This window comes from Pristiophorus japonicus, chromosome 2, assembly GCF_044704955.1.
Source record: "Pristiophorus japonicus isolate sPriJap1 chromosome 2, sPriJap1.hap1, whole genome shotgun sequence".
Classification (NCBI taxonomy): domain Eukaryota; kingdom Metazoa; phylum Chordata; class Chondrichthyes; family Pristiophoridae; genus Pristiophorus; species Pristiophorus japonicus.
The window spans coordinates 10,019,584-10,045,874 of NC_091978.1; the positions used below are offsets into that span (position 1 = coordinate 10,019,584).

General features: G+C 48.1%; 1 protein-coding gene across 5 annotated transcripts in view; it reads right to left on the minus strand.

The window, feature by feature from the left end:
• LOC139235688 (exocyst complex component 6B-like) overlaps positions 1 to 26,291 on the minus strand; it is a 780,151-nt gene that overhangs the window by 727,996 nt on the left and 25,864 nt on the right. The window contains exon 1 of one of the 5 annotated variants that reach the window (XM_070866738.1): positions 6,350 to 6,394. The exons of the other annotated variants lie outside the window; for them this stretch is intronic. Coding sequence (XP_070722839.1) covers positions 6,350 to 6,390 — 41 coding nt within the window. The 5' untranslated portion in view covers positions 6,391 to 6,394. Of the gene's footprint in view, positions 1 to 6,349; positions 6,395 to 26,291 lie in introns of those variants that run through there. 5 annotated transcript variants of the gene reach the window in all.

Below are 26,291 nucleotides of genomic sequence, written 5' to 3' on the forward strand. Positions count from 1 at the left end.
TTACTTACAATTTCATAGAAATTAAAACACAGACAGAGGTCATTCAACTAGTATGCATTGGTCATTATCCTCTACCCAAACAGTAGCATTTTTACAGCCTTATCCACTTGAGATGCTGCTTTATCTTGTGTACCTGAACCCCTAAATTCCAGTCCTTCCACATTATCCAGCTTTCTCCCCTTAAAGCATCATTACTACTTTTTTCATATAAAAAAAACTACTGCCTCACATTTGCCGACATTGAATTTCAGCTCCCTTTGCTCCTCAGAATTATTTACTTTGCCTCCTATTTTAGCATCATCTGCAAATTTTAATACTACCCTCTACAGGCTGGGCTGTCAGCCTTGGCTCAGTGTGTAGCACTCTCTCTCGCCTCTGAGTCAGAAGGTTGTGGGTTCAAGTCCCACTCCAGGAACATGAGCACAAAAAAAAAATCAAGGCTGACACTCCAGTTCAATGCTGAGGGAGTGCTGCACTGTCGGAGGTGCCGTCTTTCAGACAAGACATTAAACCGAGGCCCCGTCTGCTCTCTCAGGTGGATGTAAAAGATCCCATGGCACTATATTGAAGAAGAGCAGGGCAGTTATCCCCGGTGTCCTGGGGCCAATATTTATCCCTCAATCAACACAACAGAAACAGATTATCTGGTCATTATCACATTGCTGTTTGTGGGAGCTTGCTGTGCTCAAATTGGCTGCACTTTTTCTACATTACAACAGTGACTACACTTCAAAAAGTACTTTATTGGCTGTAAAGTGCTTTGAGACCTCCGATGGTCATGAAAGGCGCTATATAAATGCAAGTCTTTCTTTCTTCCTTCCTATATCCAAATCACTGATATGCACAATGAACAGAAGTAGTACCCTGAACAGAAACTGTGAGACACCACTACCCACTTCCAAAACCTCCTGAGAAACTGCCCTTTACACCTACTGTGTTTCCTCCCATTTAAGTGTTTTTTTAATCCCATTTTCTACCCCTTAATTTTCAACAATCTTCTATGTGGTAACTTCTCAAAGTCATTGTACACCACATCCACTGCACTTCCCCATCCAATGTGTCACCTCCTTGAAGAACTCTATCAAGTTTGTCAAACACAATCTTCCTTTCTGAGATCCCGGTTGGCCGCCTCCTATTAGTTTTTTTCTTCATCAAGATATTTAGTAATTTCATCTTTAATTAAAGATTCTAAAATTATCACTACCACAGAGGTTACACTAACTGGCTTGTAATTACCCAGGTTAGCTTGATTTGAAAACAGATGTTACATTAGTCACTGTCCAGTCCTCCGTCACACATCCTCTTCTCAGAACACGGCTATCACCTCAGCATAAGAAAAGTCAAGGCCACAGCACGAAGCTGCCTACAATTCACCATTAACATGCTCATAATCATTAGCCTTAAGAATAGAGTGGACAATTAAAGCAGGACACTGGAAATGGTTATCTGAGCTTGATGTTAAAGTTGATATTGACAATCATTGTGTGTTTTGCTCCATATCCGATGATCTCTCACCTCGGTTAACAGGACACGGCAGAGGAAACTTTACTCAGTAACCAGTGCTACGACTAACCTGGGAGTGTTTGATGGGAGAGAGTGGAGGGAGCTTTACTCTGTATCTAACCCGTGCTGTACCTGTCCTGGGAGTGTTTGATGGGACAGTGTAGAGGGAGCTTTACTCTGTATCTAACCCGTGCTGTACCTGCCCTGGGAGTGTTTGTTGGGGCAATGTAGAGGGAGCTTTACTCTGTATATAGCCTGTGCTGTACCTGCCCTGGGAGTGTTTGATGGGACAGTGTAGAGGGAGCTTTACTCTGCATCTAACCCGTGCTGTACCTGCCCTGGGAGTGTTTGATGGGACGGTGTAGAGGGAACTTTACTCTCTATATAACCCGTGCTATACCTGCCCTGGGTGTGTTTGATGGGGCAGTCTAGGTAGAGCGTTATTCTGCCTCCAACCTATGCCATACCTGCCCTGCGAGTGCTTTGATGGGTCTTTTTAGAGGAAGATTTACTCTGTGCTGTAGCTGATCTGGGAGTGCTTCATCCTGGTAATCCATGTTAAAAGCAAGAGTTTCACCGGTCTCCCGTATTGCCATTCTTTGGCTCGATCAGCACAAAATTGAATACAAAATTTAAATCAAACAGTACAAGTATTTGAACTTGCTGCAATACTCCCACATCTAAAATGCTTCCAAATACGTCACAGAACCCTCTTCCCTGTGAAAAAAGAACCTTATGCTGTAGTTAGATTAGGCCCAGAACAACTACAAACAGTCTGTAATTTTCGCAGTAACTTTTATGTTTCTGTTCAATTCAACTGAATGTGCTGATTATAAATAGCAGGCTTGTAACGAATCTGGCGAGTTTCTGCGCGGTAAAATCTAGGTGAAGGGCAGAACAAGTCGGCACCAAGGTTAAAAAATATACAAGAGAAGACGAGATAAATCAGGATGTAACGGTTCCTGCAGCTGCGGGAATGAGTGAGAGAGCCAAGAATGTCCGGTTCTGAATCAGATTGGGAGACAGAAAGAAGACCTCTGAAAGTCTCTTAGCACTTTACAGCCTTTTGAAGTGTAGTCGCTGTTGTAATGTAGATGGCGCAGCAGCCCATTTGCGCACAGCAAGCTCCCACAAACAGCAATGTGATGGTGACCAGCTAATGTGTTTTAGTGATGTTGGTTGAGGGATAAATATTGGCCCAGGACACCGGGGAGAACTCTCCCTGCTCTGGGAGCCCTCCCTCAGGGCTACACTGGAATATCAGCGCCGATCATGTGCTGAAGATTCTGGAGTGGGACTTGAACTCGCAACGGCTGACACCCGGCTCAGACAGTGGGAATGCAGGGAGGAGGAATATGATGAGATCTGTCATAAGCCATTTCAAGCTCGCAATTACTGCGTTGCTATTAATTGTATTCTCCAAACGGTGCAATAGACATGCAGCAAAACTGGCAAGAATTCCAGTTAAGAATGAAGTAAATCCAGCGGGAAGCCCCGCGAGCCCATGTGGTTTTAGCTACTGTACGCCAACTTACACTCTGGGCTCCGTGACCCTTCGCTCTTATTAACCTGCACCGAATAGAAACATAGAAATATAGAAATTTACAACGCAGAAGGAGGCCATTTCGGCCCATCGTGTCCACGCCTGCCGACAAAGAGCAGCACGGCCTTCGGTCAGCAGCCCTGAAGGTTACATACAAACCTATGAACAATGATGGAAAGGCAAAGAGCACCCAGCCCAACCAGTCCGCCTCACACAACTGCAACATCCCTTATATTAAACACATCTACACTCCACCCCAACTGGAGCCATGTGATCTCCTGGGAGAGGCAAAAACCAGATAAAAACCCAGGCCAATTTAGCGAGAAAGAATCTGTGAAAATTCCTCTCCGACCCATCCAGGCGATCGACACGAGTCCAGGAGATCACCCTGGCCGTATTCTATTCCCTGCAGTACTTACCATTATATCTGCGCCGTCCAACAAAAGGTCATCTAATCTAATCCCAATTACCAGCCCGAGGTCCGTAACCCTGCAGGTTACGGCACTTTAAGTGCCCATCCAACCATCTCTTAAAAGTGGTGAGGGTTTCTGCATCCACCACTCTTCCAGGCAGCGAGTTCCAGATCACCACAACCCTCTGTGTAAAGAAGCCCCTGCTCAAATCCTCTCTAAACCTTCCATCAACCACCTTAAAACTATGCCCCCTCCACCAATGGAAATAGGCCCTTACTATCTACTATGTCCAGGCCACTCAATATTTTGTAAACCTCGATGAGGTCTCCTCTCAGCCTCCTCTGTTCCAATGAGAACAAACCCAGCCTATCCAATCTGTCCTCATAACTAAGATTCTCCATTCCATGCAGCATCCTAGTAAATCTCCTCTGCACCCTCTCTAGTGCAATCACGTCCTTCCTATAATATGTCAACCAGAACTGCACGCAGTACTCCAGCTGTGGCCTAACCAAAGTATTATACAATTTAAGCATAACCTCCCTGCTCTTATATTCTGTGCCTTGGCCAATAAAGGCAAGCATTCTGTATGCCTTCTTAACCACCTTATCCACCTGGCCTGCTACTTTCAGGGATCTCCAAAGCACTCCAAGATCCTTTTGTTCATCTATACTATTAAGTGGCCTACTGCTTAATGTGTATACCCTTTCCTTATTAGCCCTCCCAAAGTGCATCACCTCACACTTCTCTGAATTAAATTCCATTTGCCACTGCTCTGCCCACCTGACCAGCAGATTGATATCCTCCTGCAGCCCATGACATTCCTCTTCATTTTAAACCACACAGCCAATTTTAGTGTCGTCTGCAAACATCTTAGTCATACTCCCTATATTCAAATCTAAATCATTGATATATACCACAAAAAGCAGGGGACCCAGTACTGAGCCCTGCGGAACCTCACTGGAAACATCCTTCCAGTCACAAAAACATCCATCAATCATTACCCTTTGCTTCCTACCTCCAAGCCAATTTTGGGTCCAACTTGCCACTTTGCCCTGGATCCATGGGTTTTAACCTTCATGACCAGTCTACCATGCGGGACCTTATCAAATGCCTTGCTAAAGTCCATATATACTACATTGTACGCACTATCCTCATCGACCCTCTTGGTTACCTCCTCAAACATTTCAATCAGGTTAGTCAAACACGATCTTCCCTTAACAAATCCGTGCTGACTGTCCCTAATTAATCCTTGCCTATCCAAATGCAGATTTATCCTGTCTTTCAGGATTTTTTCCAATAATTTTCCCACCACTGATGTAAGAATGACAGGCCTCTAATTACTCGGCCGATCCCTTTTCCCTTCTTAAATGAAGATACTACATTAGCAGTCTTCCAATCCTCCGGCACCATGCCCATATCCAAAGAGTGCTGGAAAATGATGATCAAGGCCTCTGCTATTTCCTCTTTTATTTTGCTCAACAACCTGTGATGCATTTCATCCGGGCCTGGGGACTTAACTACTTTCAAAGCTGCTAAACCCCTTAATACTTCCTTTCTCACTATATTTATTTCATCCAGAATATCACACTCCTCCTCTGCAGCAGTATTTGCATTACCTCTTTCCTTTGTGAAAACAGATGCAAAGTATTCGTTAATGAAGTGAGCCTTTGGCTCAGTGGTAGCATTGCGGGACCAGAGTTTGATCCCCGCTCCAGACAGTCCCAGCGAGTGGAGACCTCAGGTCCGGCTCTAAATTCTGGGCTGACAGATACTCGTGTGGGTGTGCATTGCTGCTCCCCCCACCCCCACCCTCATCCTCCTCCCCCTCCCATCTCCCATCCCGCTTCCCCACGCCCCATCGTATGGGTTTTGGGAGCCCTAAACCCTCCCACCGTATATCGGCGAGTATAAAGATGGTTACGGCCATGGAAGGAGCCTGTGAGTAACCCTGCAAATCCGTCCACTGCTTCATTGCATATTATTCTCCAAGGAAAAACGTTCGAAAGTATGAAAACAACCAACGCCCACGATCTCTCATCATTTGTCACCTCTAGACTTGAGGCACTCCCGACCAGCCTCCCACGTTCTACTCTACGTAAACTTGAGGTCACCAAAACTGTGCTGCCCGTGTCCTAACTCGCACCAAGTCCTGTTCACTGTGCTCGCCGACCTGCATTGGCTCCCAGTTAAGCAACGACTCGATTTTAAAATTCTCATCCTCGTTTTCAAATGGTCTCGCCCCTCCCTATCTCTGCAATCTCTTCCAGCTCCACAACCCCCCCCCACCCCCTACCCCCCCCCCGGCCGTCCGAGATATCTGCGCTCCTCTAATTGTGTCCTCTTGAGCATCCCCGATTCTAATCGCTCAACTATTGGTGGCCGTACCTTCAGCTGCCCTTAGCTCTGGGATTGTCTCCCGAATATTCTGCACCTCGCTCTCCGCCTTTTAAGACGCTCCTTTAAAGCCTACATCTTTGACCAGGCTTTTGATCTTCTACCCCAATATCTCCTTATGTGGCTCGGTGTCAAATTTTGTTTTATAACACTCCTGTGAAGCGCCGTTGGCCGTTTTACTGCCTCAAATGGTGCTATATAAATGCACATTATTGTGGTTAGGGGATGGGGAGCGTGTCCTCCAAGGAAAGTAAGACTCCTTAGGAGGCAAACAGAATCACTACCTGTGTGGCTTTTCCACACCCAATTACAATGAGTTTCCGTACACAACGGACCATAAAACGGTCAAATTGTGAGTGGGCTGCAATCATCCTTGCTCTAGTCATCGCTGACAGAATTATTAAGCAGAATGAGGTGATTACAGCAGAGCGCTGCTCTCTGGTATATATACACACATATATATTAAATTACTGAACGACAGAATGCCTTCACTCACCAGCGAGGAGTTTCCAGCGATCCAATTCTATTGTACTCCATCTCACCGGCATTAACCCACGCTGAAAGCAGAGTTTCAAGTTGTATCTCAATGCCTTGCTCTGTTGTCGCAGGGCAGCACCGTGGTCATGGGTTATTTTGCTTCAGTCTGCTGATGTTATGATCGTCCAATAAAATCCCAAGTCCTGTTTTGACCAGTTCAGGAAGCAGGCTGCCCCGACACTGAAGGAGTAATGGGATTTTTTTTTCTTTCCCAAATACGCACACACACACACACGCCGGCTGTCCTTGCTCACTCAGATATAGTCCGCAAACACACGCAGCGAAGGTCACAGAAGCAACGCAGCTACGAAGGTTCGAAGAGGGAGGCCAAACACGGCCCGACTCATTTGACACAGCTCCCATGTAATACTAATCTCGCCCTGGCCACGACTTGTGTCCTCAATTGGCACGCACTGAGGAAGTCATCGATATCAAGGGCAGCAAACGGCTACACAATAGGAAGACTGCGGAGAGCAGCAGCAATAATAACATCAAACTGAAACTCAATGTGCTGACATGCAACGGGGAAAATGAATCATCTCCATTCATTCTGATACGAGATGACAGATCACAGCAGCAACAACTAAAAAAACAATACAAGAGATCACAAGCAGTATCCCTCAATTTAGGAAGATAGAATCATAGATTGGTATCGCACAGACAGAGGCCATTCAGCCCATCGTGCCTGTGCAGGCTCTTTGAAAGGGCTATCCAATTACAGGTTGAACCTCTGTGGTCCGGCACCCTCGGGACCTGACCGGTGTCGAAACAGAGAATTTTCCGAACCACGGGAGGTCAGTATATGACTGTACCGATGCACCCGACATAAGCATTCGCCCAGCCGAGGCCTACCGGTACCTGAAGAGTGCTGCCTTCCGCTCTCCTGGGCTATCTACCTCATCATGCCTTAAAAACATTTGAGTTCCGGGAAGTGCGGAAAACCGGGATGCCAGCCACGCAAAGCGGCGGTTCCGCAAACTAATGCCGAACCACGGATGTTTCCGCACCAGAGAATCCCAGACCAGAGAGGTTCAACCTATAGTCCCACTCCCCTGCTCTTTCCCCATAACCCTGAATTTTTTTCCCTTTAAGAATATATACAATTCCCTTTTGAAAGTTACTATTAAATCTGCTTCCACTGCCCTTTCAGGCAGGGCGTTCCACATCACTACAACTCACTGTGTATAAAAAAGCTGCTTCCTCATGCTCTAGCTCTTTTGCCAATCACCTTAAATCTGTGCCTCTGGTTACCGACCCTTCTGCCAGTGGAAACAGTTTCTCCTTATTTACGCTATCAAAACTCTTCAGGATTTTGAATCCAAGCACATGTTTGTGAACAGAACTGCATTTACCCCTGTTGGCCTTTATTGCAAGGGGGATACAGTATAAAAGCAGAGAAGTCCTGCTTCAACTGTACAGGGTATTGGTGAGGCCACACCTGGAGTACTGCGTACAGTTTTGGTCTCCGCATTGGAGGCTGTTCAGAGAAGGTTCACTAGGTTGATTCCGGAGATGAGGGGGTTGACTTATGAGGATAGGTTGAGTAGGTTGGGCCTACACACATTGGAGTTCAGAAGACTGAGAGGTGATCTTTTGAAACATAAGATAATGAGGGCTCGAAAAGGTGGATGCAGAGAGAATATTTCCAAATAGGGGAAACTAAAACTAGGGGACATAGTCTTAGACTAAGGGACTTCCCGTTTAAAACTGAGATGAGGAGGAATTTCTTCTCTCAGAGGGTTGTAAATCTGTGGAATTCTCTACCCCAGACAGCTGTGGAGGCTGGGTCATTGAATATTTTTAAGGCGGAGATAGACAGATTTTTGAATGATAAGGGAGTAAAGGGTTATGGAAAGCGGGCAGGGAAGTGGAGCTGAGTCCATGATCAGATCAGCCATGATCTTATTGAATGGCGGAGCAGGCTCGAGGTACCAAATGACTCCTGCTCCTATTTCTTCTGTTCTTATGAGTGTTGCTGACTGTACGGGGAGGTTGGGAAACACACCAGGGGGTCAGTGCATGAAGAAGTCGAACTATGGAGACACAACCAAAACCACCAAGTAGAAAAAACATTTGCAGGCCTTGGGAAAAGGACAGGGAAGTGGGACTGGCTGAAGTGCTCTTGCAGAGGGCCAGCACGGACTCGACGGTCCAAATGGACTGGAGGGTAGTTAATGTAACACCACTTTTTAAAAAGGGAGGGAGAGAGAAAGCGGGTAATTATAGACTGGTTAGCCTGACATCAGTAGTGGGGAAAATGTTGGAATCAATCATTAAGGATGAAATAACAGTGCATTTTGAAGGCAGTGACAGGATCGGACGAAGTCAGCATGGATTTATGAAAGGGAAATCATGCTTGACGAATCTTCTGGAAATTTTTTGAGGATATAACTAGCAGAGTGGACAAGGGAGAACCAGTGGATGTGGTGTATTTTGACTTTCAAAAGGCTTTTGACAAGGTCCCGCACAAGAGATTGATGTGCAAAATCAAAGCACATGGTATTGGGGGTAATATACTGTCGTGGATAGAGAACTGGTTGGCAGACAGGAAGCAGAGAGTCGGGATAAACGGGTCCTTTTCAGAATGGCAGGCAGTGACTAGTGGAGTGCCACAGGGCTCAGCTCTTTACAATATACATTTATGATTTAGATGAAGGAATAGAGTGGTAATATCTCCAAGTTTGCAGATGACACTAAACTGGGTGGCGGTGTGAGCTGTGAGGAGGACGCTAAGAGGCTGCAGGGTGATTTGGACAGGTTAGATGAGTGGGCAAATGCATGGCAGATGCAGTATTATGTGGATAAATGTGAGGTTATCCACTTTGGGGGCAAAAACACGAAGGCAGAATATTATCTGAATGGCAGCAGATTAGGAAAAGGGGAGGTGCAACGAGACCTGGGTGTCATGGTTCATCAGTCACTGAAAGTTGGCATGCAGGTACAGCAGGCGGTGAAGAAGGCAAATGGTACGTTGGCCTTCATAGCTAGGGGATTTGAGTATAGGAGCAGGGAGGTCTTACTGCAGTTGTACAGGGCCTTGGTGAGGCCTCACCTGGAATATTGTGTTCAGTTTTGGTCTCCTAATCTGAGGAAGGACGTTCTTGCTATTGAGGGAGTGCAGCGAAAGTTCACCAGACTTTTTCTTCTGTCTCCATTTTGTTTCCCTCTGTCTCCCTGCATTGGTTCCCATCCCCCTGCCATATTAGTTTAACTCCTCCCCAACAGCACTAGCAAACACTCCTCCTTGGACATTGGTTCCGGTCCTGCCTAGGTGCAGACCGTCCGGTTTGTACTGGTCCCACCTCCCCCAGAACCGGTTCCAATGCCCCAGGAATTTGAATCCCTCTCTGCTGCACCACTGCTCAAGCCACGTATTCATCCGAGCTATCCTGCGATTCCTACTCTGACTAGCACGTGGCACTGGTAGCAACCCCGAGATTACTACTTTTGAGATCCTACTTTTTAATTTAGCACCTAGCTCCTTAAATTCGTCTCGTAGGACCTCATCCCATTTTTACCTATGTCGTTGGTATCAACGTGCACCACGACAACTGGCTGTTCACCCTCCCTTTTCAGAATGTCCTGCACTCGCTCCGAGACATCCATGACCCTTGCACCAGGGAGGCAACATACCATCCTGGAGTCTCGGTTGCAGCCGCAGAATCGCCTATCTATTCCCCTTGCAATTGAATCCCCTATCACTATCGCTCTCCCACTCTTTTTCCTGCCCTCCTGTGCAGCAGAGCCAGCCACGGTGCCATGAACTTGGCTGCTGCTGCTCTCCCCTGATGAGTCATCCCCCCCAACAGTACCCAAAGTGGTGTATCTGTTTTGCAGGGGGATGACCGCAGGGGATCCCTGCACTATCTTCCTTGCACTGCTCTTCCTGCTGGTCTTCCATTCCCTATCTGGCTGTGGACACTTTACCTGCAGTGAGACCAACTCGCTACACGTGCTACTCACGTCATTCTCAGCATCGTGGATGATCCAGAGTGAATCCACCTTCAGCTCCAATTCCGCAACGCGGTCAGTCAGGAGCTGGAGGCGGATACACTTCCCGCACACGTAGTTTTCAGGGACACCGGAGGCGTCCCTGATTTCCCACATAGTACAGGCGGAGCATAACACGTGTCCGAGCTGCTTTCACAACCTCAGGATGTCCCAAAGCGTTTTACAGCCAATGAAGTACCTTTTGAAGTGCAGTCACCATTGTAATGTAGGAAACACGGCAGCCAATTGGCACACAGCAAGCTCCCACAAACAGCAATGTGATAATGACCAGATAATCTGTTTTTGTTACATTGATTGAGGGATAAACATTTGCCAGGACACCGGGGATAACTCCCCTGCTCTTCTTCAAAATAGTGCCACGGGATCTTTTACGTCCACCTGAGAGAGCAGACGGGGAGGGTTTAGCGTCTCATTCGAAAGACGGCACATCCGACAGTGCTGCTCTCCCTCAGAGAGTGTGATACTCGAGCTGTCCCACACCTTTCCACTTGGTCCACAGTGAATGAGCAAACACCGCGGAGGCCCAGGTATCTCTGTGAGGATCCATTGATACCGGGGTCCTGGATAGCAGCAGAAGCGTGCAGTTCACCTCCGTTTCACAGATATGCCACTGCAGCGGGAGCAAATTACTAAAATCAATCCTGAGCGACAGTATAAACCTTTGCTTAGAAAGACACAGATTAATCAAGGTCAGTCAGCGTGGATTTGTTAAGGAAAGGTCGTGTCTTGACTAACTTGATTGAGTTCTTTGACGAGGTAACAAGGAGGGTCGATGAGGGCAGTGCGTTTGATGTAGTTTGATTTTAGCAAGGCTTTTGACAAGGTCCCTCATGGTAGGCTGATCAACGTAAAAGCCTATGGGATCCGAGAGAGAGTGGCAACTGGATCCAAATTTGGCTCAGAGGCAGGAAGCAAAGGGTAATGGTTAAGGGGAGCTTTTGTGACTGGAAGGCTGTTTCCAGTGGGGTTCCACAAGACTCATTACTCGGTGCCTTACTTTTTGTAGTGCAGGTGCAGCGGCCAAAATCCGGAGTTCCAGAATCCGGAATGTTCCGGAATCCAGACCCATTGATGGCAGGGTCGAGCGGAATCCGTAAAATGTTCCGGAATCCGAACCCACCCACCCTGCCGACCTCGAGGTCCCGCCGCTGCCTGACCTCGGGCCTCGCCTCACCACCCCTCGCCTCACCGCTGCCTGACCTCGGGCCTCGCCTCACCACCCCTCGCCTCGCCGCTGCCCGAACTCGGGCCTCGCCTCACCACCCCTCGCCTCGCCGCTGCCCGAACTCGGGCCTCGCCTCACCACCCCTCGCCTCGCCGCTGCCCGACCTCGGGCCTCGCCTCACCACCCCTCGCCTCGCCGCTGCCCGACTTCGGGCCTCGCCTCACCACCCCTCGCCTCGCCGCTGCCCGACCTCGGGCCTCGCCTCACCACCCCTCGCCTCGCCGCTGCCCGACCTCGGGCCTCGCCTCACCACCCCTCGCCTCGCCGCTGCCCGACCTCGGGCCTCGCCTCACCACCCCTCGCCTCGCCGCTGCCCGAACTCGGGCCTCGCCTCGCCACTGCCCGACCTCGGGCCTCGCCTCACCACCCCTCGCCTCGCCGCTGCCCGACCTCGGGCCTCGCCTCACCACCCCTCGCCTCGCCGCTGCTCAACCTCGGGCCTCGCCTCACCACCCCTCGCCTCGCCACTGCCCGGCCTCGCCTCACCACCCCTCGCCTCGCCGCTGCCCAACCTCGGGCCTCGCCTCACTACCCCTCGCCTCGCCGCTGCCCGACCTCGGGCCTCGCCTCACCACCCCTCGCCTCGCCGCTGCCCGACCTCGGGCCTCGCCTCACCACCCCTCGCCTCGCCACTGCCCGGCCTCGCCTCACCACCCCTCGCCTCTCCCCGACCTCGGGCCTCGCCTCACCACCCCTCGCCTCGCCACTGCCCAGCCTCGCCTCACCACCCCTCGCCTCGCCGCTGCCCTACCTCGGGCCTCGCCTCACCACCCCTCGCCTCGCCGCTGCTCGACCTCGGGCCTCGCCTCACCACCCCTCGCCTCGCCTCACCACCCCTCGCCTCGCCGCTGCCCTACCTCGGGCCTCGCCTCACCACCCCTCGCCTCGCCGCTGCTCGACCTCGGGCCTCGCCTCACCACCCCTCGTCTCGCCACTGCCCGGCCTCGCCTCACTACCCCTCGCCTCGCCGCTGCTCGACCTCGGGCCTCGCCTCACCACCCCTCGCCACTGCCCGGCCTCGCCTCACCACCCCTCGCCGCTGCCCTACCTCAGGCCTCACCTCGCTGCCGCTGCCCTTACCTTGGGGCCACCCTGCTGGCCCGCCTGAACATCTCCTCTGCAGCAGGGCCCCGTCCGAACAATTCCTCGACGGCGGGGCCCCGCCCGACGGCCTCATCGACAGGGTCAGCAACCCGAACAATGTTCCGAAATCCGGAAGTACCCGAACCTGGGGTGTTTCCGGATTCGTGATGTCAGAAAGGTGTCTGGCAAAACGCAAAATCCGGAACGGCCTTGTTCCCGAGGGTGCCGGATTCAGGACGCTGCACATGTATATATTAATGATTGATAGTGTGGTTGACAGTGAGGAGGAAAGCTTTAGACTGCAGGAGGATATCGATGAACTGCTCAGTTGGGCAGAAAAGTGGCAAATGGAATTCAATCCGGAAAAGTGTGAGGTAATGCATTTCGACAGGGGCAACTAGGCAAGGGACCTTGGAGAGTATGTCCACAGATCCATAAAGGTAGCAGGACAGGTCGATAAGGCGGTTAAAAAGGCATACAGAATGCTTTCCTTTATTAGCTGAGGAATAGAACTGTTTACAATACTAGTTAGGCCACAACTTGAGTACTGCGTGCAGTTTATGGGGTGGGGGTGGGGGGGGTTTACTGGTCTGAACGGGACACCCTCGGGAGGGTGCAATCATTAACCCGAGGTCAGAGGGAACTTAGGCAACAAACGCATTTGTTGATTCAGCTTTGGTGAACGGTCAGGCTCAGTAAATCTTCCGAGCAGCTTACTCCACCCATCCCATCTCACACATCAGTTTATACGCACAAGAAGATGATCTTTCCTTTGAAATATTTGGCGCCCCCGCGCTCTGTAAATAGAAGCTATTTTCCACAAATAAAATCAGAGTTTAGGTTAAAGACTTTTATCTTGACGAGAAATTTGGCTTTTCAGTAAAATAAAGACAGTGCCAATTTTCATATTATATATACCAACTGTCAGTGCCAAACACTCCCCAGAGCAGGTACAGAACGGGTCAGATACAGAGTAAAGCTCCCTCGACATTGTCCCATCAAACACTCCCAAGGCAGGTACAGCACGGGGTTAGATACAGAGTAAAGCTCCCTCCACACTGTCCCATCAAACACTCCCAGGGCAGGTACAGCATGGGGTTAGATACAGAGTAAAGCTCCCTCTACACTGTCCCATCAAACACTCCCAGGGCAGGTACAGCATGGGGTTAGATACAGAGTAAAGCTCCCTCTACACTGTCCCATCAAACACTCCCAGGGCAGGTACAGCACCGGTTAGATACAGAGTAAAGCTCCCTCTACTGTCCCATCAAACACTCCCAGGGCAGGTACAGCATGGGTTAGATATAGAGTAAAGCTCCCTCTACACTGTCCCATCAAACACTCCCAGGGCAGGTACAGCACGGGGTTAGATACAGAGTAAAGCTCCCTCTACACTGTCCCATCAAACACTCCCGGGCAGGTACAGCACGGGTTAGATACAGAGTAAAGCTCCCTCTACACTGTCCCATCAAACACTCCCAGGGCAGGTACAGCACGGGGTCAGGTACAGTATAAAGCTCCCTCTACACTGTGCTCTAAGAATTGTCTTAAATGTATCCTCAAAATAAAGTTAGCAGCATGACTGAATGCTAGGAAAGGGATGATGCTTATTGAACAAGAAAGGCTTATACAAACAAAACGTTCTTTACCAGGGATAGGAAGCAAGTCATTGAGACCAAGACTGGAGATGACTCACTAAGCGGGACATAAGGATCCTACATCATCTGCGCGCAAGTCCTTTTGTTAGCAAAGACCGGATGAGTTAGGGAGCCAGTTTTTCATGGATTTGGAGGCCATCAAGGGTACCAACACATGGAGAGTGGTTACCATACCAACTCGCTGAAGACCAACAAGTGCATGTGATTAAAACAGTGCTAGCGGCTAGTCAGCGATTTCTACTGGACAACCACGACCTAGCTACAAGGGAGGGTTCATTTTAAATCAGAGGAGAAATCTGGCAGCAGTATGGACTGAGCTGACACTACAAGTTTTCTTTTATTTATTCATGAGATGGTAGGAAGAATGAGGAGAGGTAATATAAACTAATGGGTACAATGCATGAATAGAGAGAACTGGGGGTCATTGAAGGTGGCAGGACAGGTTGAGAAAGTGGTTAAAAAAGCATATGGGATCCTGTGCTTTATAAACAGAGGTATAGAGTACAAAAGCAAGGAAGTTATGATGAACCTGTATAAAACACTGGTTCGGCCTCAGCTGCAATATTGTGTCCAATTCTGGGCACTGCACTTTAGGAAGAATGTGAAGAAGGCCTTAGAGAGAGTGAAGAAAAGATTGACGAGAATGGTTCCAGAGATGGGGGAACCTTCAGTTACGTGAATAGACTGGAGAAGCTGGGGTTGTTCTCCTTAGAGCAGAGAAGGTTGAGGGGAGATTTGATCAAGATGTTCAAAATCATGAGGAGTCTGGACAGAGTAGATAGAGAGAAACTGTTCCCATTGGTGGAAGGGTCGAGAACCAGAGGACACAGATTCAAGGCGATTGGCAGAAGAACCAAAGGTGACATGAGGGAAGACTTTTTTACGCAGCGAGTGGTTAGGATCTGGAATGCACAGCCTGAAAGGGTGGTGGAGGCTTTCAAAAGAAGTTGGATAAGTACTTGAAGGAAAAACATTTGGAGGGCTACGGGGAAAGGGCGGGGGAGTGCGACTGGCTGAAATGCTCTTGCAGAGAGCCGGCTCGGGCTCGACGGGCCGAATGGCCGAATTGCCCTCGAGATGGTGGTGGTGCTCGCGCTTCTTCAACTGCTGCAGTATTTCACAGCTGACAACTGAGTGACTCGCTGGGCCATTTCAGAGGGGCAATTAAGAGTCAACCACATTGCTGTGGGTCTGGAGTCACATATCGGCCAGACCTAGTCAGGGCGGCAGATTTCCTTTCCTAAAGGGCATTAATGAACAAGATGGGTTTTTATGACAATCTAGTTATTTCAGATCACCATTACCAATACTAGCTTTTTTAAATTCCAGGTTTATTTAATTAACTGAACTTAAATTCCCCAGTTGCTGTGGTGGGGTTTGAACTCATGTTTCTGGATCATTAGTCCAGGCCTCTGGATGCTACCGTACCCGACAGTTGTCAGAATGGACCATTTTTAAACTGACGGTTTTGCACAAAGCTGGAGTTTATACCACACCCTCGCGCAGGCGTTCTTACGCCTCTTGCCTCTGGTGGGCTCAGGATTCAGACGGCCAAGCACTTTTGTATCGACATCCAAGGAAAGCCACACAAAAGCAATGTTTTGTTTTAGATAATTAGGTGTTAATTACCAAAAGCCAGTGCTGGTATGTTCACAGAAAGAAAGACAGACTTGCATTTCTATAGCACCTTTCATGACCACCGGACATCTCAAAGCCCTTACAGCCACTGAAGTACTTGTGGAGTGTAGTCACTGTTGCAATGTGGGAAACGCGGCAGCCAACTTGCGCAAAGCAAACAGCCACAAACAGCAATGTGATAATGACCAGATAATCTGTTTTTATTATGTTGACTGAGGGATAAATATTGGCCCCAGGACACCAGGGATAACTCCCCTGCTCTTCTTCGAAATAGTGCCATGGGATCTTTTACGTCCACCTGAGAGAGCAGACGGGGCCTCGGTTTAATGTCTCAACCGAAACACGGCATCTCTGACAGTGCAGCACTCTATCAGCACCACACAGGATTGTCGGCCAAGATTTATGTGCTCAGTTCCTGGAGTGGGAATTGAACCCACAACTTTCTGATTCAGAGACGAGCCACAACTGAGAGAGTTAATAAGAACATAATAAAAAGGAACAGGAGTAGGCCATTTGGCTCCTTGAGCCTGCTCCGCCATTTAATAAGATCATGGACTCAGCTCCACTTCCCTGCCCGCTCCCCATAACCCTTTATTCCCGTATCCCTTAATTTTTCTCTATTTAAATTATAATTTGCTTTTCTATTTTTTCTGCCAATAACCTCACATTTTCCCACATTATACTCCATCTGCCAAGTTTTGCCCAGTCACTTAGCCTATCTATGTCCCTTTGCAGATTTTTTTGGGTCCTCCTCACAATTTGTTTTCCCACCCATCTTTTATCATCAGCAAACTTGTCTACATTACGCGCAGCCCCTTCATCCAAGTCATTAATATAGATTGTAAATAGTTGAGGCCCCAGCACCAATCCCTGCGACACCCCACTAATCACTGTTTGCCAACCGGAAAATGACCCATTTATTCCGACTCTGTTTGCTGTTAGCTAATCCTCTATCGATTCTAATATATTACTCTTAACCCCGTGAACTTTTATCTTATACAGAAACCTTTTATGTGGCACCTTAACAAATGCCTTCTGGAAATCGAAATACACCACATCCACTGGTTCCCCCTTATCCAACCTGCTCGTTACATCCTCAAAGAACTCCAGCAAATTTGTCAAAAATGATTTCCCTTTAATAAAACCATGCTTGATTGAATTATGCTTTTCCAAATGTCCTGCTATTAATTTCCTTAATAATGGACTCCAGCATTTTCCCAACCACAGATGTTAGGCTAACTGGTCTATAATTTCCTGCTTTCTGTCTGCCTCTTTTTTAAAATAGGGACGTTACATTCGCAGTTTTCCAATCCGCTGGGACCTCCTCAGAGTCCAGGGAATTTTGGTAGATTACAACCAATGCATCCACTATCTCTGCAGCCGCTTCTTTTAAGACCCTAGGATATAAGCCATCAGGTTCAGGGGTCTTGTCTGCCTTTAGTCCCATTAATGTACCGAGTATTACTTCTTTAGTGATAGTGATTGCCTAAGTTCCTCCTTCCCTATAGCCCCTTGATTATCCACTATTGGGATGTTTTTATTGTCTTCTATCATGAAGACCGATACTGCCATTCAATGTCTCTGCCATTTCCCTGTTCCCCATTATTAATTCCCCAGTCTCATCCTCGAGGGTACCAACATTTACTTTAGCCACTCTTTTCCTTTGTATGTACCTGTAGAAACTCATACTATTTGTTTTTATATTTCATGCTAGTTTACTTTTATAATCTATCTTCCTTCTCTTTATCATTTTTTTTAGTCGTTCTTTGCTGGTTTTTAAAAGTTTCCCAATCCTCTTGGCCCTTGTTTTCAGTTTGATACCATCCCATATTTCCTTAGTTAGCCACAGATGGTTATCCTTTCTCTTAATCTTTACTTCTCATTGGAATATATTTATGTTGCGAATTATGAAATATCTCCTTAAATGTCTGCCACTGCTCATCAATTGTCCCACACTTTAATCTATTTTCCCAGTCCACTTTAGCGAACACTGCCGTCATACCTTTGTAGTCTCCTTTATTTAAGCTTAGGACATTGGTTTGAGATCCAACTTTCTCGCCGTCCAACTGAATTTGAAATTCAACCATGTTATGGTCACATATTCCTTGAGGATCCTTTACTCGGAGGTCGTTCATTAATCCTGTGTCATTACACAATACCAGATCTAAGATAGCCTGCTCCCTGGTTGGTTCCACAACGTACTGTTCAAGGAAGCTATCCCGGATACACTCTATGAACTCACCTTGCAACCACGTCTCTGTAATGGCTATCAGATAGAAACATAGAAATTTACAGCGCAGAAGGAGGCCATTTCGGCTCATCGTGTCCACGCCGGCCGACAAAGAGCCACACGGCCCTTGGTCAGCAGCCCTGAAGGTTACATATAAACCTATGAACAATGAACAATGGCAGAAAGGTAAAGAGCACCCAGCCCAACCAGTCCGCCCCACACAACTGCGACACCCCTTACACTGAAACATTCCACACTCCACCCCAACCGGAGCCATGTGATCTCCTGGGAGAGGCAAAAAAAAGAGAAAAACACAGGCCAATTTAGGGGGAAAAATTTGGGAAAATTCCTCTCCGACCCATTCAAGCAATCAAAACTAGTTCAGGAGATCACCATGGCCGTATTCGATTCCCTGCAGTACTTACCTTCATATCTGCGCCAGCCAACAAAAAGTTATCCAATCTAATCCCAATTACCAGCTCTAGGTCCGTAACACTGCAGGTTACGGCACTTTAAGCGCCTATCAAACCATCTTTTGAATGTGGTGAGGGTTTCCAGGCAGTGAGTTCCAGGTCATAACGCATTTGTATCTATTTGTGCCGTCAACTCATCAATTTTGTTACGAATACTGAGCTTTTAAATTTGTTTTTTTACCATTTTTTCCTGCTTTGACCCCATTTTCTGATTCGCTTTTATGTTTATACATTCTGTCCCTTCCCGTCACGCTCTGGTTTTCATTTCCCCCGGTGCTCCCCTGCTCTATTGCTTTATTCTTATTCTTTGACTTTTTAAAATTTTCGCTCACCTGAACCTTCTCCCTCGCTAAATACTTGAGGCAGTGCTTAGGAGCCCCGGGTTACATCACCACACACCAGGCTTGCAAACAGTGCATCAACAGCGCCCCACTCTTGTCTAAGAGTTTAACTGGCAGACTGCCACAAAGACCACTTGGCTATAGATTATGTACTTAGCTCGAGAAGCCAAAAATCAACAAAACAAAAGGACACACCCACAAAAATGAACCATCCCAATGACAGCTGGATAATGACGGCAAGGAACAGAGCCCAAGAGACCTGGAGGTTCCCAAGTTCAATCTCGGACACTGAATCACTCAGCAAGCACGAAAACATAATGCATTTATACTGTGCCTTTATCTTCGAAAAGCACTTCAAAGTGCTTTGCTACAACCACTTGTATTTATATAGCGCCTTTAACGTAGTAAAACGTCCCAAGGCGCTTCACAGCAGGGTTGTAAGACAAAACAAATAAATTTGACACCGAGCCACACAAGAAGAAATTACAGCAGATGACCAAACCTAAAGAGGTAGGTTTTCAGGGGCGTCTTAAAGGAGGAAAGAGAGATAGCGAAGCGGGAAGGTTTAGGGAGTGAGTTCCAGAGCTTCGGACCCAGGCAGCTGAAGGCACGGCCACCGATGGTTGAGTGATTATAATCAGGGATGCTCAGGAGGGCAGAATTAAAGGAGTGCAGACATCTCGGGGGGTTGTGGGGTTGAAGGAGATTACAGAGATAGGGAGGGACGAGGCCATGGAGGGATTTGTAAACAAGGATGAGAAACATTGGACAATGAAGCTCTCCCTCAGCCATTTCCCACATTGCAATGCCCCACAAATAGCCATGAGATGTACGGCCAGCCAATCTGTTTTGGCGGTGTTAGTTGAGGGAGAAATGTTCACCTTCGAACATTGCGATGGGATCTTTAACATCCAGCAATTTAAAATCTCAAGGGCATAATGAGAAATAAATCAGCACTGAGTCAAAGATGGTGATATTTAGGGGGTACGGTCACATAGTGATTACGTTACTGGACTTGTAACCAGCAACTGCAGTCCCACAGAGGGACATGATTGAGGCCCGGGAGAGGCGTGAGTTCGGGGCCCAGGGGCAGCACGAGCCAGCCCACACTGCGATATGTGTGCGCACTAGGTCCGTGCAGCAAAGCAGGCCTCCAATCATCTTGGTTAACCATTGCCACTGGACCAAGACCTAGCTCGGTCAAGCCCGTGTGGTGGCTAGTGTGCAACGGTCACCACACTCTAAAAAAAATCCACCCACAGGCATCTTCCACTCTTCAAGATGTAGTTCAGGACCTGGAATATTTGGTCATTCATTGAAACACCTGTGAACTCATCCCTTTTTGGCGTGGAAGCAAATCATCCCCGCTTCGAGGGACTGCCTATGATGATGATGATCATGGTAATCCAGAGGCCTAGACTAATGGTCCAGAGATCTGAGTACAAATCCCACCACGGCAGCTGGGGAATTTAAATAAACCTGGAATAAAAAGCTAGTATCAGTAATGGTGACATGAAACAAATGGATTGTCGGTTCCCCAATGTCCTTTAGGGAAGGAAATCTGCCGTCCTTACCTGGTAGGGTGTATGTGTGACTCCAGACCCACAGCAATGTGGTTGACTCCTAACTGCCCTCTGAAATGGCCAAGCAAGCCAATCAGTTGTACCAAATCACTACGAGAAAGACCATCACCACACAGACTGCAGCAGTTTAAGAAGGCGGCTCACCACCACCTTCTCACGGGCAACTAGGGATGGGTAATAAATGCTGGCCTTGCCAACGATGCCCACATCCCGAGAATGAATAAAAAAATATAGGAGGGATCAACAGAGAGAATGATCTTTAAGGAGAGAGGGATGGAGGGATTTAGGCAGGGAGTCCCAGAGTGCGAGGCCTAGGCGGCCAAAGACACGGCCATGAATAGTGGGGCGAAGAGAAAGGGACACACAAAAAGCCAGAGTCGGAGAAACAGAGAATTCAAGGGAGGGTGTTTAGGGCTGGAGGAGATTCCAGAGATAGGGAGGGGCGAGGTTATGAAGGGATCTAAACACGAGAATTTTAAATCGGAGGTGTTGAGTGACTGTGAGCAAGGCAGATCAGTGAGGACAAAGTGGGCGGGAGAACAGCAGAGTTTTGGATAAGCTGAAATTTACAGAGGATGGATGATTCTCTGTATTCATTGAACATAGTACTTCAATATTCATATTTAATGTGGAGATAGACAGATTTTTGAATGGTGAGGGAGTCAAGGGTTATGGGGAGCGGGTGGGGAAGTGGAGTTGAGGGCAGGATCAGTATGGCCTACTCCTGCTCCTATTTCTTATGTTATATTCTTAAGTTCCTGTGACCAGAACTGCACGCAGTACTCTAGCTGTGGCCCAACTAGTGTTTTATACAGTTCAAGCATAAGCTCCCTGCTCTTGTATTCTATGCCTCGGCTAATAAAAGGCAAGTATTCCATATGCCTTCTTAACCACCTTATCTACCTGGCCTGCTATCTTCAGGGATCTGTGGACCTGCACTCCAATATCCCTTTGTTCCTTTCCACTTCTCAGTGCCCTACCATTTAATGTGTATTCCCTTGCCTTGTTAGCCCTCTCCAAATGCATTACCTCACACTTCTCCGGATTGAATTCCATTTGCCACTTTTCTTCCTACCTGACCAGTTCATTGATATCTCCCTGCAGTCCACAACTTTCTTCTTCATTATCAACCACACAGCTAATTTTTGTATCAACAGTGTGACGGGCCGGAATGTGAACGCTTTTTCCATGGCTGTGACCAGACGTATCATCATCATCATCATCATCATAGGCAGTCCCTCGAATCGAGGATGACTTGCTTCCATGTCAAAAAGTTCACAGGTGTTTCAATGATGGACCTAAAATTCCAGGTCCGAACTAAATCTTGAAGGGCGGAAGATGCCTGTGCGTGGATTGTTTTAACGTGTGGTGACCGTTGCACACCAGCCACCACATGGGCTTGCCAGAGCTAGGTCTTGGTCCAATAACAAGGATTAACCAAGACGACTAGAGACCTGGTCTGCTGCACGGACCTAGTGTACACACATATCGCCCCTGGGCCCTCGCCTCTTCTGGGCCCCGAACTCACGCCTCTCCTGGGCCCCGATCACGTCCCTCTACAGTCTCTTGCCGCTCCTTCGTCCCGATCGCGCCGCTCCTGATGCCCAAGCTCTAATCACCGACCTGGACCTTGGCGAGGTCCCTTTTCACTGCCATTGCTCTCCTGCTCCAGCCCGTGCTGCTCCCTGGAGTGGTATGCTGCCACGCTGCTCCTTCCACTCCCCGGCCTGCTCCCATGGTGCTCGCATATCACTATACAGCGAGAGGCAGGAGCCTCCCATTCCCACCGGATGCGAGTATCCTACTGGATGTCAACCAGAATTCCAGGGAGAACAGCCGAAGTTCCGGTCTCCACTGGCCGGGACTGTCTGGAGTGGGTTCGAACCTTGGACCACCTGAATCAGAGACAGAAATGCTGCCACTGAGCCAATGGCGGGATGCAGTTCCTTCAGCGAAGATCAACACTCCAATAGCGCATCGGGAAACAGCAGCCCTCGGTTGCTCGGGAATTGCACAGCTGATTAAAGCGAATGACAATAGTGCGAAAACTGCGCGTCGAAAGCCAGAATGCCTTTCGAGGAGAGGGGCAGTGTTGCTTTTAATCTAGATTCATGCAAGCAAGGCAAAACATAAATACTGTGGCAACAAGAACAGGTCAGAGGCTGGGTATTCTGCGGCGAGTGTCTCACGTCTTGACTCCCCAAAGCCTTGCCACCATCTACAAGGCACAAGTCAGGAGTGTGATGGAATACTCTCCACTTGCCTGGATGAGTGCAGCTCCAACAACACTCAAGAAGCTCGACACCATCCAGGACAAAGCAGCCCGCTTGATTGGCACCCCATCCACCACCTTCAACATTCACTCCCTCCACCAACGGCATACCGGGGCATGGGAACACCATCACCTGCAAGTTTCCCTCCAAGTCACACACCATCCTGATTTGGAAATATATCGGCCATTCCTTCATCGTCGCTGGGTCAAAATCCTGGAACTCCCTCCCTAACAGCACTGTGGGAGCACCTTCACCACACGGACTGCAGCGGTTCAAGAAGGCGGCTCACCACCACTTTCTCAAGGGCAATTACGGATGAGCAATAAATGCTGGTCTTGCCAGCGACGCCCACATGCCGGAATGAATAAAATATAAACAAGCATTACGGAGCAGTAATAATTAGGCTTTTGGCAAAGGCAGGGCTCAATTATCTGTTGAGACTTGAAAGTGTGCCACAGAAATGGAAACATAAAAGCAGGAGAGTGCAGCACTGCTGTGTGGCATTCCTACAGCAAGTGTAATTTATCTATTAAAGGAATGAGGCTGGCACTCGGCCCATACACCACCTCTTCAATATGGACCATCCCGTTCGGCTGCATTTATGAAAGTGCTCTGGGGATATTTTTTACAAGCTTATCGGAGCGATAAGGGAGTCAAGGGTTATGGAGAGCAGGCAGGGAAGTGGAGCTGAGGCCAGGGTCAGATCAGCCATGATCTCATTGAATGGCGGAGCAGGCTCGAGGGGCCAAATAGCCAACTCCTGCTCCTATTTCTTATGTTCTTATATGAATCCTGCTTCACTTCGGGCAATGATAATGCAGGCTCGCAAGAAAGCTAAATGTGTTTATTTTTTTTGCAGTTGACGGCTTTACTGACTGCACAATCAACTGGCACATTTTTGTCACTTTGATTCCAACTGTAGCATCGGTGCAAAGTGGTCTTCCATCCTACTGACACCAGGAAATGTTAGCACAAGCCCAGAGTCAAAGCCCGGGCGCATTCCAGAACAAAGTGAAGTCAGTCTGTCTCCTCCAGAGTCTCATTTTGCCTTGTCGGCCGTGGATCAGTGGGTAGCGCTCTGGCTGCTGGCTCAGAAGGTTATCGGTCCAAGTCCCACTCCAGAGACTTGAGCACAAAATCCAGGCCGACACTCCCAGTGCAGTGCTGAGGGATCACTGCACTGTCGGAGGTGCTATAGTTCGGATGAGACATCAAACCGAGGACCCTGAAGGAAGCAAGAGATCTCATGGCCACTATTTTCGAAGAAGAGCAGGGGTGTTATCCCCGGTTATTGGGGCCAATATTTATCCCTCAATCAACATCACTAAATACAGATTATCTGGTCATTATCACATTGCTGTTTGTGGGAGCTTGCTGAGCACAAATTGGCTGCTGCATTTCCTACATTACAACAGTGACTAGACTTCAAAAGGTACTTCATTGGCAGTAAAGCACTTTGGGACATCCGATGGTTGTGAAAGTCGCTGTCTAAATTCCAGTCTTTCTTTTTATGGGGGCTCTGGAGCGCCATCACTGGCAGGAGGGTGTTATTGCTGGTTATGATTCCGTCATAAAATCTGAACTTAGAATGGAAATAATAACTTTTATTTATATAGCGCCTTTAACGTAGTAAAACGTCCCAAGACGCTTCACAACAATGTTACAGACAAACAGATAAATTTGACACCGAGCCACAAAAAAAATTAAGGCAGATGATCAAAAGCTTGGTCAAAGAGATAGGTTTTAATGAGCGTCTTAAAGGAGGAAAGAGAGGTAGAGAGGCGTAGAGGTTTAGGGAGGGATTTCCAGAACTAAGGGCCCAGGCAACTGAAGGCACAGCCACCGATGGTTGAGCAGTTCTAATGAGGGATTTTCAAGAGGCTAGAATTTGAGGAGCGCAGACATCTTGTGGGAATGTGAGGCTGAAAAAGATTACAGAGATAGGGAGGGGCAAGTCCATGGAGTGATTTAAACAAGGATGAGAATTTTGAAATCGAGGCATTGTTTAACTGGGAGCCAATGTAGGTCAAAAAGCACAGGGGTGATCATGACTTGGTGCGGGTTAGTACACGGGCTGCTGAGTTTTGGATGACCTCAAGTTTACGTAGGGTAGAATAAGGGAGGCCAGCCAGGAGTGAGTTGGAGTAGTCAAGTCTAGAGGTAATAAAGGCATGAATGAGGGTTTTAGCAGCAGAAGAGCTGAGGCAGGGGTGGAGGCGGGCAATGTTACAGAGGTGGAAAAAGGCGATTTTAGTTATGCCACGGATATGTGGCTGGAAACTAATTTCAGGGTCAAACTAATTTCAGTCTTGTTCACCCTCAGATTGATGCTCGGGAGAGGGATGGAGTCAGTGGGGAACGCAGTTTGTGGTGGGGACCAAAGATAATGGCTTCGGACTTCCCAATATTTAATTGGAGAAAATTTCTGCACATCCAGTACTGGATGTCGGACAAGCAATCTGACAATATAGATACCAAGCGAGGGTGGAGAGAAGTGGTGGAGAGGTAGAGCTGGATGTCAGCAGCATACATGTGGAAACTGACTCCGTGTTTTCGGATGATATCACCAAGGGCAGCACATAGATGAGAAATAAGAGGGGACCAAGGACAGATCCTTGGGGGACACCAGATGCGGGAGTGGGAAGAGAAGCCATTGCAGCAGATGTTCTGACTACAATTAGATAGATAAGAATGGAACCAGGCGAGTGCAGTCCCACCCAACTGGACGACGGTGGAGAGGCATTGGAGGAGGATAGAGTAGTCAACTGTGTCAAAGAGTGCAAACAGGTCCAGGAAGATGAGGAGGGATAGTTTACCTTTGTCACACTCACAAAGGATGTCATTTGTGACTTTGATGAGAGCCGTTTTGTTACTGTGTTCACGGATTTAGGAGGCGAAAACACGTTCAAGTACTTGGGACAGGAAAGGGAGGTTGGCGGTGGGGCGATAGCTAGCAAGCAAAGTGGAATCAAGGGTTGTTTTTTGAGAGGGGTGATGACAGCAGATTGAAGGAGAGGGGAACAATACCTGAGGAGAGAGAACCATTAACAATGTTGGTTAACATGGAAGCCAGAAAAGGAAGTTGGGTGGTTAGCAGTTTCGTGGGAATAGGGTCAAGAAAGCAGGAAGTGGGTCTCATGGACAGGATGAGTTTGGTAATGTATAATGTCTATAAATGTATAAAAGACCGTGCTTTGCCTTGTCTGCCCATTACCAAGACGAGTGAGAAATTGTTTAGCACATATCAAATAAAGAAAAAAAAATGCATTATATAGTTGAGCAATTCAAATTGTAGTACATGTGAGCGTCCTGAATCCTGCAACCTCGGGACTGAGGCAGAGCCGGTTTTTGTGTTTTTCTGGACTTCGGAACGTTTCTGATGTCCG